The following is a 14,857-nucleotide window of genomic DNA, read 5'->3' as shown; positions in this document are numbered from 1 at the left end:
ATCATTCATGTATCATTGGGCTCAGAAAGGCAGGAGTCGCGCGTCTCGAAGGTCAGGTGAATCCATTTCCAACCCCGACTTCCTTGCGTTTGAAAAGGCCATCTAATTTTGGAACATGGGAATTTTTTTCAGGGTAACAAAGCTTCTCAGTGGAATGTCTAACCGAGGCGATACCTCTAGCCTTAGTTTAACATCGAGGATTTGAATTTTCAAGCCTTTGAATTTTCATTCTTGTTCAAGTACTATGCATTTTCGCCGACCCATCTCGAAAATCATATTATTATTATTATTATCATTATTATTATTATTATCGATTAAATTTTTTTTTCAATCTGAAAAAAGTATTATTCGGATCGGACAACGTCGTCAATGCTATTCCTCCTCCAACTGGTTACCAGGCCTCCTCTTGCCATGCGCAAGGTCAACAAAGAAGTAAGAGAGAGAAAACGGAAGCGAGTAGTGGTTGTTTCTGTGTATAATGTGGCGAGGCTTTAGAGTGTACAGTGGGATCTGCCCGGACCCTGAGTGTCGCACAAAACTTTATTTTCCATCTTATGCTTCTTCGAGTGTAGAGTGTACGGGATGCGGGCAACACCACGCGAAAGACAGCCTATTCAACTTAGAAGATATCCAAGACCCAGAGATTGCTCTTCGCAGTCTTCTGCGTTCAGTGTTACTTGGTCATACTTCCTCTAAGACAACACCAGATCTGGTGAAGGTTAAGGGATATTCAAACTATCACTGTAAACTCTTGTCACCGCTGTTGACGACTTATGGTATGGATAAACGAACCGGTGAAGGAAAACTGTTGAGGGAAATGGGACAAGGAGACATCTTCGATTGCGCTCTGCTTGGAGATCGCGCATTTCAAATTGAATTAGAACACGTGGACACAGCTGGCTATGGACGGGATAATACGGGATCACAGTCATATCTCGAGCAAACACTACAGGCCATTAAAGTTGTCAATGATAACGAAGAACGACTTGTCCCAGTTCATGTTGATGGGGACGGCCATTGTTTGGTTCATGCCATCTCTCGCGCCCTTGTTGGAAGAGAAATCTTCTGGCACGCACTCAGAGCAAACCTAAAGAGGCATTTGCAAACGGAATTGCACAAATACAAAGGGTTGTTTAGAGACTTCATCCATGATGATGAATGGAAGGATATTATTGCTGAGGCTGACCCTTATTTTGAACCCCCTCCAACCTCTGCCGAAGGGCTGGGGTTAAGAAATATTCATCTCTTTGGCCTTGCGAATGTGCTGCACAGGCCTATCATTCTCCTTGACAGTGTCACAGGAATGCAATCTAGTGGTGATTACACTGGAATATTTCTTCCTGCTTTGATCCCAGAAGACTTGTGCAAAAGCAAAGACAACTTGCTCAACAAACCACTGGCAGTTGCTTGGAGTAGCCCAGGACGTAATCATTTCATTCCTCTTGTTGGAATAAAAGGAAGACCTTTGCCCAGGCTTCCACATTGGTTGATTCCTAAGGCCTGGGGTATACCCAATGAGGTGGTCAAGACGTATGTTGAATTTGACAAAGATGGTCACTGTCTCATTGGTGGAGACCGCTGCCTTCAAGAAAAATATATACAAAGACTTGTTAAAGCAATGGATGAACTTTTTGTGAAAAAAAACAATATTAGTGCACAGCTGGTCACTGAAGTGCACCAATTTGTTTACAAACCATCTGGAATGGTGGGTGTTAAACCAGAAAATGTTACTGTGGCAGCCAAATCAGCTATTGCTGATGGTCGTCTCCATCGATGTCTGTCTTGCAATGCATTGTGTGAAGTACATTCTGATGTTTCCTCTGATGATCTTAAACCAGGAGGAGAACTCTATGAAATAGCTGTAAAAACTCATGGACCCCTAGAGGAGGGCCTTAGCTATTCTTTTCCTGCTTATGAACTGGTTTGTGTTTTTGATGCAGAACGGAACTCATTGGTGGCAGTTAAATACAAGGTAGATGTGCATTACCTTCTTGATATAAAGCTTTTTGTCTGTTCTTTCTTTGTGAATGTATTATGACATCTTGGCTCTTGGCTTCCTGTGAATGTGTAACAAATGATTTGTGTAGAGTAAGGAACAAAGTTTGCCATGGCATGATACAGCCATTACTTCCTTGTTTTGTGTTGTGGAACACTCACTTGTTCTGATGTTGTATTGCATGATGTTAGAAAATTAGAGTATGTCTTTGTGATGGGGATAGATATGTTGAAACCCTAAAGAAAAAGAGTGAGAGGTATTCTGGGAGGGATGAGTGTGACCTTGCTTAAATGGTAGTCTCATGAGAAATAAACAGTGTGAAATAAAAATACAATTATTGTGATAAAATAGTGAAGCCATTGTGTGACAATGATGATGCACTATGATGTTACAATAACTAGCTTATTGTTCAAGGACATCTATTTATTTTGCTTGATAATTGAACATCAAAGATCAGCTACAAAGTTTATGGTAAGAAAGACAACTACAAAGATGTAGGTCAACAGAATTTATTAACTGATATAAGTCACTGTCTACAGAATTCAACTTTGCTTGAGTGCCATCTCTGCCATGGTGCCTTGCGCCGAGTCAAGTCGGATGGAACTGCAGTCTACGTTAATGGTGATCGCACAACAACACCGGTCGAAGGTAACAGTCGCTGTGGATGTGGATTCAAGCATTTCTGGAATGGAAGGGAATATGATAACAACCCTGAGAGGTGCAGCAAGTCCCAGTGTGCTATAAAGATGTAGAATTTGTGCACAAATCATGTATAGGTCATTTGTATCATAAAATGAAATAAGTATGAAATGGATGTTAATTGAATATGGCATATTTTGTTTGGACTATATTTTGATTAGCAATTGATATAATTATAATATATTTTTTTTTTCCTTAAATTTTTATTTGAATATACACATTATTACTTATAATACTTACATGATGATGTTGTAATGTACCATGGCTGGATTTAACCATGAATACTTTTTATTTGAAATTGTCAATGGTGATCTTTCATTTGGAGCATGATGTCACCTTTTTTCTGTCATTATACTTGAATTTTCCTGTAAAAGAAAGTGCTTTTATACTTTTTAATCCCTTTACTTTCATGAGTTACGGAGACAGAATTTCTCCATACAATAACAATACAAAATCAAACAGACAAGAGATGAGATTAAAATCCAAGTGAATTAAGACATTATTACCAATACCAATTTTTCCACACTAACATCACGACAGTTGTATGGTAGACAGCAAGGAGATTTATTGATGAGATCTGGGAGTTAATGGGTTACAAGGAAGTGTTTTTGTGAAAGGGAAGATGTCATTATGTAAATCTATATTCCATTACTAAAAATGCAGTGTTTTAGTTTTTAACAAAACTGTGGTGTTTTAGTAGCAGGCAAGTGGCATGTACATGTAATGATGGCAGCCAAAGCAAATTTTTGATTAACTGATCTTTCTACTGTTAGCCCTTTTTCAGAATGAAGGTCTAATGATTGAAATCTTTAAATGCAGCAGCCTTTTCAAAATGTCAAATCTCTCACCTTCTAACGGTGAGATATATTTTATTGTTTCTTTCTCTGCTATTAGTTTCCCAATAAGCTTGGAGTGGAATGGGACAACTGTGAAAGACACTGTGTTTTGGTTCCAATATGAACTGGACCCATCTCTCAATTCCAATGTGTATGATGTTGCATCAAAGCTGGTGCAGAAACACTTTCCTGGTGAATTTGGCAGTGAGAGACTTGTACAGAAAGTGGTAGACATAATTTTGCGACAAACAGCAAGAAAGGAAGGAGAAAACAAAGGTTTGCTGTGCTGATTTGAATATAGATTCACATTATTAAGGGTTGAAATCCACTTGTAGTAAACTGAGAACATCAATCTATTCAGCTTTAACCCTTTAACTCCCAGAAGTGATCAACATGAAACTTCTCCCTATAATATCCTTACATTATCCAGCAAATAAGTAATAAGAATATTCAAACTTATCAGCTAGTTGTTATCTTGATCTAACACCAAATTCTCATGACTACTGTACAAGGAAATGTGTAGCAGCTTGAGGGTTGAATTAATAATTTGATCTTGGGAGTTAAAGGATTAAAAGGCTAAAATCTGTATTGCCATTACATGGTTTACAAATATGATTTGTTTGTCCTGATGTTTTTTGATTTACAATTTTTCAACTTTTGTTTTTATTAACACCTAAAGGAGCACGGCCTTCCATTACTTCACAAAATGCCTCTGGCGCAAACAGTGATCAAGATGTCAGCAGTGTTAGCTCCTACTCACCAAGTAAGATTATTCTGACTGGAGAAAAGAAGAAGACTTTTCATAAAGAAGAACTAACCATGAGCGACACAGAGAGAGTGTTAAAGACACGTACAGAACACCATGCTTCTGTTATGCAGAAGAGAAGAAGTGGAGAAGGCACAAAGAAAACAGCAAACAAAGAAGCTAAAGTGCAAAAACAGCAGGTAAACAATGCTACATTTACCTCTCTGATTATGGAAAATACTTGTTTTCGCCCGTTATGCCAATCAGTATGCATATTCTCTATACTGGTGTCCATACATTTCCTAAGGCATTGACAAGGAGAATTGTTTTAACAATCAAGAGCATCTTTAGTTGATGATCATTTCCTTTATTCTCATGACCTTTATATGTGATTCAGGGCTGATACTGTAAGGAGAAATTAGATGCTAGGCTAACCCTTATCTTTTTACCAAAAGGCACTATAAAAAATGTTGTATACCTATTAATAGTAACATGACTGATGAATAGCTCACTCGTGCATGTATACAGACAAGTGTCAAACCTCAACAATCTGCCCAGCAAACAAGCCCTGCTAAAGGGAACGAGACCCAACCAGTTGTGAAACGAACAGAGAAGAAAGTGCGACTGTCCACATCAGATGGAAAACAGAGCATGTTGACACTTGCCATGGACACGACTTTCCAACAGCTTCTACTTTTGATTGAAAAAGAACTTGGTATTCCTCACACAGAGCTGCGAATCAGGTAAAAAATGTTGTTTGGGATTTAAGGTATTACTTGTAAAGCTATGTGCACAGATCCCTGGCTGACTTTTTCTCAAAGCTGCCAATCTCAAAACGGTGGCTTAAAATAAGTGGGTCTGAATTTGGAAAAAGGTTAATTTTTTATTTTGGTTGTGAAAGAAAAGTGTTTTCATTTTGCCATAAGCATAAGACAGAGAAAAGATTTTGACTCCTCCCAAAGGAATTGTACTCTATAGCTGTTCTGCCCCAATGCTTCACTATTGAGCTTCAGTGAATTTGCATGGTGAGCTTCATGGAGCCAGTACTTCACGAAGGTTTGTACATGACAAGTGTTTCTGATCTGTAGTCTCACGGATTCCTCGTAACATTTTAATATCCAGGTATGGATTTCTATCATATGAACTCCACTGTCCTAACATGTGCATGTGTAGTAGACATGTAACCGTTCCTGCTCTTTTTAGGCTGTTCTCTCAAATGTCTCTGTTTTATAATTTTTCTCAGGTATGGATTTCCACCCCGTGAACTGCACCCTCCTGATGAAGGTCATGTGGATGACCCTGTTCCCTTGCAGCATGGTGACCGTGTGATGGTGGAACACTTAAAGCCTGTTGTCCCTGAGGAGCACCCTCCTGATGTTGTTATGTCAGAAGTAAAAAACGAGGGGGGTGAGGGAGTTACACCTACAACAAGAGAGATTGGGGAAGAAGGACAGGCACAAGGTACATGTATAACACTATCTGACCCAAGATCTGATTGTTAACTCTCTTCTCCAGCTGCTACACATTTCCTTGCAAATAAGTATAGGTAACGACATGATTTTGCATGCAATGATGATGACCATGAGTAAATTTTACAAAGACATCAAAATTGCATGAGCCTGTAGGGCAATTTACAGTCTTTGAAAATTTTTACAAGTTCTTGTTCATAGGAAGGTGCATGAGAAATCATTTTGTTAATAATTTTCATGAGAAAAGCCTTACAGATTAAGTCAAGACAGATGTATCTTTGGCATGCACTATTTGTAGTTTGCACTCATGTTACAACTTTGCACTTGTGCACACTATATGCTCATAATTTTTACATGTATATTCATATTTTGTGTATATCATATTGATACTTGAATGTACTAGTATATTCACTTGCAATGCAAATGTACTGCACTGTAACTGTTAAACAATAGATTGTCAAACAGATGGAAATAAATATTGAATTTGGTCTTGTTGTAACACTAAATTTTAGGAGTGATAATTCGATAAAGTAATTGTGATTCATTTTTTGTTGTTGTTTTACTACTTTCAGCTGAAAACACAGCTGCCATGGCATCAGCCCTAGTGGCTCTTGGTACACTTGCTGGTGGTGATATGTGGGAAGCAGTACAGAACTGTTATGAAATGTTTGACAAAGGAGGGTATTTTTATAACAAGGTCATGAATGATCTGGGTCAGCTTAAGCCAAATCAACATTGTACTTTATCCTTCTTTCCAAACAAGGTCAGTGATTTTAAACTTTAGCTCCCAAGATCTGATTGTTAATTCCCCCTTTAAGCTACTACACATTTCCTTGTAAATTGGTCATGAGAATTTGGTACTCAATCAAGACAATAAGTTGTACCTGATGAGTTTGAGTATTCTCACTACCTGTTTGCCAGACAATGTATGGATACCTTAGGGAGAAGTTACATGTTCATCAATTCTGGGAGTTGGAGGGTTAAGTCAAATCTATAGTAAAAAATTTAAGATCAATGTCAGTATCTGAGCAACTGCATCCCTACCCCTCCCCTCCCCTCCCCTCCCCTAACCCAACATTGACCCTTACTTGTTATCTTTTGACTGTTATTGGGTTGGGGGGAGGGGTGTGTAGGTGCACAGTTGCTGAGACACTGACATTGATCCAAATTTTCTTCTCAAGTCCAAACTAATGCTGATATCAGTTTTGATGAATCAGTAAAGTTTCAGAACAATGTTATGTGTTTAAGAGAATGAGAGGAAGATGAATTCATGGAAAAAGTTGAAACATTCCACTCTAAATATCCTGAAAGAAAATTTCTGGGTCTTCTAAATGGGAGTTTAACTCATGATTTTTGAAATCTTGGTTGGGTGATGTCTAACTAGTGTCCTCAAGGGGACACACATCTTATTAAGACTTGTTCATGTTTTGACAATAGCCATGCAATTTGTAGTATCTAGGAATCACCAAAGTATATATCATGCATTTTGCTTCCTACTCACCGAATACATGTACTTTTATCTTATTAAAAACCAAGACAAAACAAAGCAAAGTAATCACTAGTAGTGAGCAAGTTATTCTTAATTGTTTTCGGCTCTTATTTTGTGCATTTAATGGGGTGCTGTTGCTACCTTTGTTACGGGGTTCCTTTACTTGCAGCTCGGTAGGTTACTACTGTTATGGGGAAGGTCTTTAGAGCAGTGCAAGGGAAAGTTTCCTTTTGATGACATATACATGCATGTCTGCGTCGCTGATTGAAAAGCATTATGTTTCACAGTTATTGTCTATTTTTTCTCATTACAAATGAAGGTGTTTGCTTACAATGCTGAAAAAGATCGATTGGACCTGTGTCTTGGTAAACGGCACATCCAAGTGCAACCACTGGACGACGAAACATTATTGCAGGCTCACTCTCGTTCAAGTCAAGCACCTGTAGAGGAAACGAGCAGCAGCAGTGGTACGGGTGGGAAGGGTCTGTTTAGCGAGGCAAGCTTCAGTGGCGCCATTGCACCAAGAGATACATCCCATGCTCGGATGGCATTTTCAGGCCAGGGACGGACTCTTGCTGGTGCGCAATCAGCTCAGAAACAAACTGCTGAGGTAATATCTTCTGTTGAGATTGATGAAAGGGCCCCCTCCCATCCTTGATACATCGGCCATCTTTCTCCTAGTGTATCATGCATTATGTCCCTATCTCTTAGATTGTTATATTCGCAGATTTAATTACATGGTAGTTAAGATGCATTTAATATTAAGGATTTTATACTGGCTAGAACTTTAATCAGTGAATGCCCTGCCCAAAAACATGTAGTTGGCTGTTTTTTTTTAGGGGGCGGGGTAATGGGGGCAGGGTAATAGAGGCGGGTGTCAACTGCGCGTCAAGGCAGCCAGCACTGAGATCAACTTAGTAAATCATAGGAATGTGGTTTTTTAAGTTTTGATGTTTATCATCTTTTTCCATAGACATCTCCATCAAGGATCCTACTGACCGATCCCCGATCTTCTCAGACAAACACCTCTAGCTCTACTACTGTGTTGGAACAACAGCAACCGCGACCCGGGCAAGGGGAGAATGTTAAAGATGTGGAAGAAGAAATAAATCTGCCTTCAGAGGCCATGGACACCCAGGGAGATGTGGAAAAGGAGGAAAATATGCAAGAAATGCTTGTGGAGAGTCCTGCTGCAGCACAGGATGCTATTGATGTGGATCAGCCACAAGTAGAACAAGAAAGCACTACACAGCTTAGGAGTGATGGAAGGGTCGAAACAGTAGAGGTGAGCATGGCTTTACCGAAAACAGATGAAGTGAGAGGAACGGTAGAGGAAGCGGAAATGACGCGCGTGACAGCTGATGAAACAGAGGTGGTGCGTGTTACAGACCAGGAAAACGAAAATATGGAAACAAATCAAGATGTAAGTCACATTGAAAGCAACCAAAGTAAGATTAAGAGTAATGTTGATGATGTCAATACTCTTACTAATGAATTAGCAAACATTTCGGGGCAAGGAGACGACTCTAAACGTACAGAACCTGTTTCTGAATCGATGGAAACTGATCAGCTTAACCCAGAAAAATATTGCATGACTAGCGAAGGCATGACAGCTACGTCAGATGAAGCGCAAGGCGAGGAGGAAATCAGAGGTTCAGAGCAAGATGACGTAACAGTTGATCCCATGAGTCCTGAGCCTAGTGACGTCACAATGGTGCGTGTATCTGTTGCCACAGAGATCGAGGCACCAACAGAAAATAGTGACACAAGGTTTGTATCAACACATGATGTGACGGAAGGTGATACACCTCCGGTTGCTCAGGAATCGGAAGTTTCGCCGTTTATTATTGCGTCAAATCAACAAGCAGATGTTATGCAAAGTGGAAAATCAGTCGTAATGAACAGTGAAACAGCTTCTGGAAAAGATGGTGTTAAAGCTTCAATACAAGAGGAAAAATCTTCCAATGATCAAGGAGTGGCTGCTGAACTTGCAGCAGATACTAATGTAGAAAAGTAACTTAGATTGTTGCTATGATAGTAAAATAGTGCCGCAGGAGTTCCCTTGGAAAGGATAAGCGTTCCGGCTTAGAAATAAAAGCTCTTGGCTGAAGGAATTAGAACTAGGTTTCTCATAGAGTAGGCGTATGAGGCAGCGTAGAAATCCCGAATAATTCGGATTCAGTAGTTTGAATTTACCGTGGCTCTCCATTTGTCTTTGCCACTTTGCAAGAGCTATTTCCGCTTATGTGCTCTAGGAGTGTGATTTTTTTTGGAAAGGTTTATCTCTACAATGCTTTGTGATCCACTTAAATGTATGCTGAACACTACTGAATCGTTACATAAATTTCGATAGTAGGAGTTTTGTTGAGGTGGAGATATTATCACCTAACATATAGATGTATCCAACAGGTCATTCAATGCCAGTTACATTCCTCAGTATTAACGAAGTAAAGAGGAATTACAAGCACAATTACAACACACGTATACAGCCATAGGTAGTAATCTTTGTGAACAAGCTTTGTTAAGTATTAGGGGCGCTTTCCATCCAACAAAGTCCCTTTCCCTGAGCTGAGGGAGATCTTGATGGCCAAAGAGAGCAGGTCCAAGAACTTTTAAATCATTCGTTTCAAGACAGTAGCCGAAAAAACTAGCACCAAGAAAAAATCCAATGGAAAAATATTTCCGAAAATTTTTTATTCCCGGAAACGAGCAATGCGCCATACGTTTTCCTGAATTTTCATAAAATTATGCCGAAATCTTTCTTGTTCCCTTGAATTTCGGGCCGGGCGCATCAAATTTTTGGCCGGATGGAAAGCGATCGAGCTCCTTAAACTTAGCCGCAGTGCTCCTTACGGGGGTGGTGAAGGTCCATTGAGACCCACACTTCATCCTCCCTCTCCACCCGCTTCTCATTATATGGAACTTAAGTCAACGTCAATTGTTTTGGAGACAAAAGCACTATATTTTTACATCTTTTAATCTTGAATGATGGGAATATCCAGTTGATACCAGTGGATTCACGTGATTATGTAGGTTTTTTCAGAAGATAGACCTGTCGTAAGTTATTGCTCTGAAAAATCTGTGGACTTAAACTGCAAGCTTAGTAACTTCCAGTCTCCTACTTTCGGTTACCAACTTACGACGTAGCTGGATAGAACTTTGAATTTACGATCATTTCAACGAGCAAATATATGGAAATAAGAAGTGGCTCGATGATAAAAACGATCAACTCTTTAAACAATTAAAGGTTATCTTAAGAGAAATTTTATAAGGGTCATTAAAAAAACAGCTTTAAGTTGTGATTGAGAAAGAGATCTGTTGTCAAATCGCTTTTTCTGAATTTTTGAGTGGTGGTTTGTAGAGTAGGGTAAACTTTTAGGTCGGTGCAGTCCTGTAGCCATGGCTCGGAACCCTTAAGCTCCCAGAAGTGATTAATATGTAATCTCTCCCTCTGATACGCATACATTATCCAGCCAACAGGTAATGAGAATACTCGAACCTATCAGGTAACAGTTGTTCTCTTGATCTAACACCAAATTTTCGTAACTAATTTACAAGAAAATGCATAACGGCTAGATAGGAGAATTAAATGATCACATCTTGGCAGTTAAAGGGTGAAAGAAAACTTACTGAGATTTCGAAGTGAGCAGAGGTCATCATTAGAGTCGGAGAGAATTGTGTCAGTCGACGTTCAAAGGTGAAACGACAAGACTGAAAATCGATTAGTTAGTTTGCTGTAATGCTATGTGACATAAGATTCAGGAAGGCGTTCGTCAGTTTTAATGTCATTTTCCGTCTGTTGGCAATGCCAGGCTGATCTCTTCATTTTGTTGGTTACGTGTACGTTGTGAATAATTCGTCTATAAGGCACCAGAGGTTATTTGAGAGGAATCTGATCTGAGTCAGTTAACCAGCTTTCAAAAAGAAAGGGTTCGTAGGTGCTGTGGGTAAATCATCCAAAAGAGTAACGATAAAATTATATTTTGAAAGTAAATGATGTTCAACAGCGTGACCAGTGCAATCAACATTTTTCGTCACTCTTCTGTTCTCAAGCAGTCACGTGCCGAGGCTCATGCCAGTATCTCCGTAGGGCTGGGTAGTCGGAGCACTTGATCTTTTAAACCGAACCTATCAATCAGTGGCCAGTGTTAGGGCTACGCAGATAATTTTTGAGGTAGCTCAGTACTTAACTAAGCTGAGCTGTCAATTCTGAGTCAGAATTCTGTCCTCTCTTGAACCCAGTTTCTTAAATTTTGGAGTCACTCTCTAGTGGAAGGATAGCGAGGGACTAAAATCGAGGCTATGAAATCACCCGTCCTGTAAAGTGACGTCATTTGTCAGTTTGCGTCAAAAGATCTGTTTGGTTCAAATCATTACTCAGAATTACTTAGATAACAAAATTCAATCGCAGTTGAAAGAATTGCAAAAAATGGGATCATTTAGCACCAAAATGCGATTGATTCGTGATGGTGGCAATTTTCGCAAAACGTCCCAAGAAGAAACGAGTCGAGGAATCGAGGACGAACATCACTCGATAACTAATAATGGTGAAACATGCGAGAACTCCCCAGCTTCAGGACAAACAGACGCCACGAATAGAGCCACGGAATCAAACACAACTGCCACAAACCATGAACAACAAGGGGCTCCGAAGGTGGGTCAATCATTTTCATGGCTAGCTTCGTCACCAGTTGTTTTGAACACCACAACAAAAGATCTGAAAGCAAAGGGCAAGCGGCAAAAAGAGACACGAAATACCAATTGCATTCGGAAATACAGTCATGCAAAATATCTGAATTCCTGGCAACAGCCTATTGAGTTACCATCAACCAGTATGAAACGAAAACAGCAAAACAACGCTTCTTGTTCAGCCATTGAAGCGAACAACAGTAATCTGACCAAACATCCCAAAACATGCGTCAATAGTTACGAGAAGACAGGGAATAGCAGCACAAAACAGGCAAATAACGGAGACGCTTCTTCATCCCGTGGTGGAAATCTACCAGTCGGGTTTGGTGTAATCGAGAAGCAAATTTCTCACCAAAATGATTCTTCTAGTCCATGGCAGACAGTTCGCACCACAAAGGAGAAAAATGAAGAGAGAAAGTGTATGTTTCCATAGAAAAGTGCGAACTTAACGCGCTAATGTATATGAAAGGGTTGAGTACGAGTGCTGAGGTCTAGATCCAATTTTAAAACTTCAAAGTAACACGGAGGAAGGCAAAAATATCGGTTCAATTTCTTTGAATAAATTGTTTGTATGTAATGTTTAAAAGGTACTTTTAAGTTCATTTAATTGTAAGTTGCACATGTGTTGTGAAGCAATTTTTTTTTAATCTGATGCATGAATGAACAGAAAAATAAACACGAACGGTATCTTGTTTATTTATATCAAACAAACAAAAATTCTGATGTTATCCTAACGAAAGTGACTTTCACTCTCAAGTATTTACTTTGATCGAAAATAACTAAATGAACTAGCTCAGCTCTAAAATAAAAAGATTTACGTTGTAAATGTGACGTCTTTCGCTTCATCATTTAATCGTTTATTTAAGTCAGTACTTTCCATCTCCAGTGATCAGAACTGGCATTCTGAAACAACCCTTGACAGTGACTCTTTGTTTTCCACCAATGATGCTCGTACCGCGAAATCTACAATTTTAATTTTAGAAAGTCCCAGATAGTGGTGGAATCTTGCCTGATTAATTGCAAATCGCCTGCACTCACCCTATGTTGGAGATTATGACCGAGTTAATGAACTGGGCAAGGTGCAAAGACCCCGCTGATAGAAATCTTGTGTCGTTCTCCCTGCTTACTATTTAGGCCATTTCCAAAGGCTGAAAGTTAACGTCTTTATGGCGAATCAGTATGGAAAATGGTACGAAACTGGGACAATCATGTGCAGCAAACTGTCAGGGAAGGGCACATCTGGTCTCACGAAATGACTCTCTCGTAATGGTTGAATTTATGCGCCTTACATTGCGTTTCATTTCCAGAATCTATCTCGTACCCTTTTTCGTATCGTGGACATGCATAGCACCAGTAGTACGATTTCTCATACGGCTCTTGCTGGTAACGCCAATTCAGTTGCATTAAACAGTTTTATTACCTAGTTCGTGGCAGGCTACACAAGTATTTGCTTATCTGAAACAGCTAAAGAACTGATCATGATTCTATCCCCAATAAAAGCATGTCGCGCAAAGTTGCGCAGCGCTGTCTACTTCTGAACTCGCCGACGCTAACACCCCTCTTACGCAGCAAATTGAACTACGTCATGAAGTAGAGCGGAGAGTTCTTTTCATGATCATTCCTTAAAAATTCCAATTTCTTGATATAATATCTTCTCCAGTTACATGAATCAGCAAATTTTCTCGATTATCATTGTTATTTCAAAAGTTGTTTTCTTTTTTCGTATTATTGCTTTGGTGGACATTACAAAACTTAGCCCAAGGTTGGAGGAAGTTGCTGTTGTTGTTTGGGGGGGATGTAATGATTTTTTTCTTCATGGTATCCGAAGGTCTGAAGGTCTATTCCTCATGAGTACTCAGAATTATTTTCTGTTCTACGCTCGTGACAAGACCGAAAAACATCTCTGTCTAGTTCATTATCGTGCACAAATTAAACTTAGTTACCGTTCTATTGAGCTTATGTTTACCGATGCAAAATAACAATTTGGAGCAGTTTGACGTCGGAAGAACCTTTTAATTTGCGCTCATCTCAAAAGCGTTTATGCAGTAATCAAACACGTGGACGGTATCTCAAAGGGATGATAATTACTCCACATACAGAGAATTACCAAGTGCCATAACACAAGTCCGCCCTGAGCTGTTAACAGTCCGATACAGAATGGGCTCGTTCAACTCGAAAGTAGCATCGATAAAGGACCAAACGGCAATCTATGCGTCAAAAACAAATGCTAAAAACGTAAGGGAGCGGAAAGAGCATGGCGGTTCAGTGGAAAATGAAGAAAAATGTCCAAGAAGCGACGAGGATAGCTGCGCTCCGAACCACAGTTCGAAAACTCCAGAGAAGTTGTCCTCGTCCGATAAATTTCAACATCAGTCTCGAAGCGTTTTGAAACGTTCATCCAACGTACCAGAGTACAGATGGCTTGTCTCATCACAGATATCTCAGGATGAAGAAACTATGAAGAGCGAGTCAACTGCATCATCAAACCCTAAACCTTCATGGAGAAATTCTCTTCGCAACGGCACCAAAGACGAAGGGAGCACTACTCTTTTAAAGCCATTGTTCACTGCATATCCTTTGATGCCAGGGATGAGGAAAAACACCACAGACAAAGATAGCACTGTTCCCCTTGGTTGCGTTTTGCATAGTGAAAAAAGAGTTCGACAGGAAGGCGTGCCAGCTGGAGCAAATACCTTGATGTGTTTTACGGCGGCCAGTAGGCCTGTTGGATTCGGCGTGGATAAGTCCTACTCCTACAACTTGTCCAAACATTCAACCAGTCAACGTAAGTAATCGAACTGAAGACATTTATCCTCGCTGTGGCCAGTCCGAGTTGAACTAGACAAACACGGTTTAACCAGAAAGTAAAATACCGAGTTTTTTAAATATTTTTCTGTGTAAATTATATCATGCAATTCGTTTTGTTACATTTAT

At 39.7% G+C, this 14,857-nt stretch overlaps 1 protein-coding gene across 1 annotated transcript; it reads left to right on the top strand.

The window, feature by feature from the left end:
• The first annotated feature begins 452 nt into the window (after window positions 1-452).
• LOC131777384 (deubiquitinating protein VCPIP1) lies at window positions 453-10,548 on the top strand. The gene is made up of 9 exons (XM_059093678.2): window positions 453-1,972; window positions 2,536-2,714; window positions 3,590-3,807; window positions 4,211-4,476; window positions 4,805-5,019; window positions 5,520-5,737; window positions 6,318-6,508; window positions 7,554-7,844; window positions 8,208-10,548. The coding sequence occupies exons 1-9, from the start codon at window positions 479-481 to the stop codon at window positions 9,249-9,251; spliced, it is 4,116 nt and encodes a 1,371-aa protein (XP_058949661.2). The 5' UTR covers window positions 453-478; the 3' UTR covers window positions 9,252-10,548.
• The last annotated feature ends 4,309 nt before the right edge of the window (window positions 10,549-14,857 follow it).

Source organism: Pocillopora verrucosa, chromosome 3, assembly GCF_036669915.1.
Source record: "Pocillopora verrucosa isolate sample1 chromosome 3, ASM3666991v2, whole genome shotgun sequence".
In the NCBI taxonomy this organism is placed as follows: domain Eukaryota; kingdom Metazoa; phylum Cnidaria; class Anthozoa; order Scleractinia; family Pocilloporidae; genus Pocillopora; species Pocillopora verrucosa.
Note: the sequence above shows the minus strand (reverse complement) of the source record. Positions and strands in the feature narration are given on the sequence as shown.

Coding starts and splice junctions, on each gene's coding strand:
- LOC131777384 (XM_059093678.2), top strand. CDS start 479: ATGTGGCGAGGCTTTAGAGTGTACAGTGGGATCTGCCCGGACCCTGAG. Junction 1,973..2,535: donor TGGTGGCAGTTAAATACAAG/GTAGATGTGCAT, acceptor CACTGTCTACAG/AATTCAACTTTGCTTGAGTG. Junction 5,020..5,519: donor CACACAGAGCTGCGAATCAG/GTAAAAAATGTT, acceptor AATTTTTCTCAG/GTATGGATTTCCACCCCGTG.